The sequence below is a fragment of the Dendrobates tinctorius genome, unplaced genomic scaffold, assembly GCF_039654945.1.
Source record: "Dendrobates tinctorius isolate UK_male_01 unplaced genomic scaffold, ASM3965494v1 ptg000213l, whole genome shotgun sequence".
Classification (NCBI taxonomy): domain Eukaryota; kingdom Metazoa; phylum Chordata; class Amphibia; order Anura; family Dendrobatidae; genus Dendrobates; species Dendrobates tinctorius.
Genome location: NW_027361880.1, coordinates 923,677 through 926,864, shown reverse-complemented (window position 1 = coordinate 926,864; position 3,188 = coordinate 923,677). Strand labels below are relative to the sequence as shown.

At 37.8% G+C, this 3,188-nt stretch overlaps 1 protein-coding gene across 1 annotated transcript; it reads right to left on the bottom strand.

Moving 5' to 3' along the window:
• Positions 1-775: 775 nt before the first annotated feature.
• On the bottom strand, positions 776-1,696 carry LOC141058640 (olfactory receptor 8I2-like). Its single transcript, XM_073554832.1, has one exon. The coding sequence runs from the start codon at positions 1,694-1,696 to the stop codon at positions 776-778; it is 921 nt and encodes a 306-aa protein (XP_073410933.1).
• Positions 1,697-3,188: the final 1,492 nt, after the last annotated feature.

Here is a 3,188-nt window from a genome sequence, read left to right as displayed (position 1 = left end):
TGAGCAGCATCATGCTGTAGTGATGTTCTCAGCACCAGGGAGAGGGAAAATGGTCTGAGTCAAGGGGAAGATGGATGGTACAAAATACAGGGATATTCTTCACCTGTTTCAGTCTGTCAGTGATTTTAGACTGGGACGATGGTTCACCTTCCTCCAAAAAAACAATGTCCAAAAGCAAACTGCTAAAGCAACACTCAAGTGGTTTAAGGGGAAACGTGTAAATGTTTTGGAGTGGCCTAGTCAAAGACCAGAGATTAATCCAATTGATAATATGTGGTCATACTTAGATTGCTGTTCATTAGAGGAATCCATCTAACTTGAAGGAGTTGAAGCAGTTTTACTTTGAGGAATAGGCAAATATTTCCATAGCATGATGTGGAAAACTCATAGAGCCTTATCCAAATGGACTTGCAGCTGTAATTGCCACAAAAGGAGGCTCTACAAAGTACTGACTTTAAGGAGGTGAATAGTTATGCACACTGAAGTGAACAGTTTGTTTGTTCATTTGTCCTATATGTTGTTTGCATCACAAGAAAAAGAAAACCAAATGTTTATAATCGTTGGCATGTTCTTTACATAAAACTCAAGGAAAATTGTGAAATTCCATGCTGTGAGATAGCAAAAACACAAAAACTGCTAAGAGGGCGAACACTTTTTGCAAGCCTCTGTAGGTAATACATAGTTATATTGGGTCCACCAGAATGGGATTCACTCCTTCAGAATTTTATTCTTGCACATGGCCTTCTTTTAATGACATAAATATATCCTGTGAAGTTCATCGAAATCTTCTTTGTGATATCATTTTGTTAATGGCATTCTGAAAGTCTGCATTTCTAAAGCTATAAATTACTGGATTGATCAAAGGCGTCATTACACCATACATTACAGACAATAGTCTTTTCTGTTCACTGTAAGAATCAGTTCCTGGAAGTATGTATGTTGAAATAACAGTCCCAAAAAATATAACTACCACTATTAAATGGGACCCACATGTGGAAAATGCCTTCTTCCTGCCACTTTGACTGGGAATTTTAAGGACAACTTTCAAAATATGAATGTATGATAGGAGTGTTAACATAAAGCTGCCAACAATCACAAATCCCCCAACAAACAAAGATACCAATTCGTTAGGGTAAGTGTTTCTACAAGATAATTTCAGCAGTGATGGTATATCACAAAAGAAATGTCGTATTAAGTGATCCTTGCAGAATGGTAACAAGGCTGTGTATACAGTGTGTACAAGGGAATTACTAAATCCAATAGCCCAAGACAGGCACAATAGCCACACACAGAGAGAAGGACTCATCCTTGTAGAATAAAGCAAAGGATGACATATGGCAATGTATCTATCATATGCCATAACAGTAAGCAAGACACATTCAGAACTTCCGAGACCAATAAAGAAAAACATCTGAGTGAAGCAACCCACAAAGGAAATTGTTTTCTTCTCCTGAAGCAGGTTCCCTAGATTATTTGGGGTAACAGCTGATGTGTAGAAAATCTCTAAAAAGGACAAGTTAGCCAGGAAAAAGTACATGGGTTTGTGCAGGCAAGATTCTCTTTGAATGATGACAATTATCATGAAATTTCCGATGATTGTCAAGACGTAAATAACAAAAAATATCACGAAAAGAACCATTTGTGCTTGTGAATTCGTTACCAGACCCAGGAGTGTAAATTCTTCTAAATGAGTCATGTTTTTATCTGACCAGGTGCTGAGAATTGGAAAAGTTAAAAAAATATATATTTAAATATACTTGTAGTATTATTGATATCCTGTACAGTCACTTGGCACGAATATATAGAAAGATACAGGTTACACAGCACAAGCAAAATTATACTTAAATTACCCTATGTACAATATTACCTGTAATCCAGCATTATTTTGTATTATATATTGCTGTGTACATGCGTGTAATTCAGAACTGAAGGACGCTTTAAATATATGTAATGCTACATCTTGTTCTGTATTTTAGGATACAGAAGGGAATAATTGTAACTCAAGGGAATTAATTATAGTAATAATTATATATAGCTTTGCTCTGTACTTAAAATAAATGTCAAGAAGATACCTTAATGGTCCATTAGCAAAGATAACCTATACTTAGAATAAGAAATCAATGTTGCATTATTTTTGCAATATTCGATGATTTATTCGTCAAATATTCGCCAAACATAGCCAAAAGCCATTCAAATCAATGGAAGGCAAAAACAAACATGTACACTTTCAAACGATCCCTAAATCAGCCAAAACACATCAAATGGGGGACAGATGCCAGGAAAGTGGCCTCAATTCACCCACAGTAAAATTGTAGCATGGCATGGCAGCAATGAGTCATGCATGAGGTATCGGGGTCTGGGACAGCATTTACAGCTTTGAATTGAACTTCAAATTAAGATGAGGTGGGTGAGGGATTGGTGTAGGTCTGCTGTCCTGAGGGACCTGTTACCACATGCAACAGCTCAACCTGCTTTCATGCTCAGCCACACTCAGATGGCACACATATGAGTTTCATAGACTACTATTGTCAGAAAAATCTAAGTATAGTAACACGGGTAATTGACTCAAAGGTAGTGGAGGCCTGACGGTCTTGGAGACCTACTGCTACAGGCAACATGCATGAAGCAGATCCAACCAGGAGTGTACACATTTCGAAAAATTATTGGTAGACACCACAAAAGTGGCATCAATGTCACCACAGTATAGATAGTATAATAGGGACTGACAGCTCTTCCACTACACCCATTACAGCAGATGGACACCCAAACAGGAATGTTCATATTTAAACAAATGAGGACCTTAGACAACAGAGGTGGCATCAGTTTCACCACAGTAGAAATAGTATAATAGGGAACGAAATGTCTTCCACTACACCCAATGCAGCAGATGGACACCTAACTAGGAGTGTACACATTTCCAAACATTATTGGCAGACACCACAAAAGTGGCATCAATTTCACCACAGTTGAAATGGTATAATAGGGACCAACAGATCTTCCACTTCATCTAGTCCAGCAGATGGACACCCATCCAGGAGTGCTCATATTTAACCACTTAGCCCACGGAGGTATTTTCGTTTTTGAGTTTTCATTTTTCGCTCCTTTTCTTCCCAGAGCCATAACTCTTTTGTGGGACAAGTTGTACTTTTGAAAAACACCATTGGTTTCACCATGTCGTGTACTAGAAA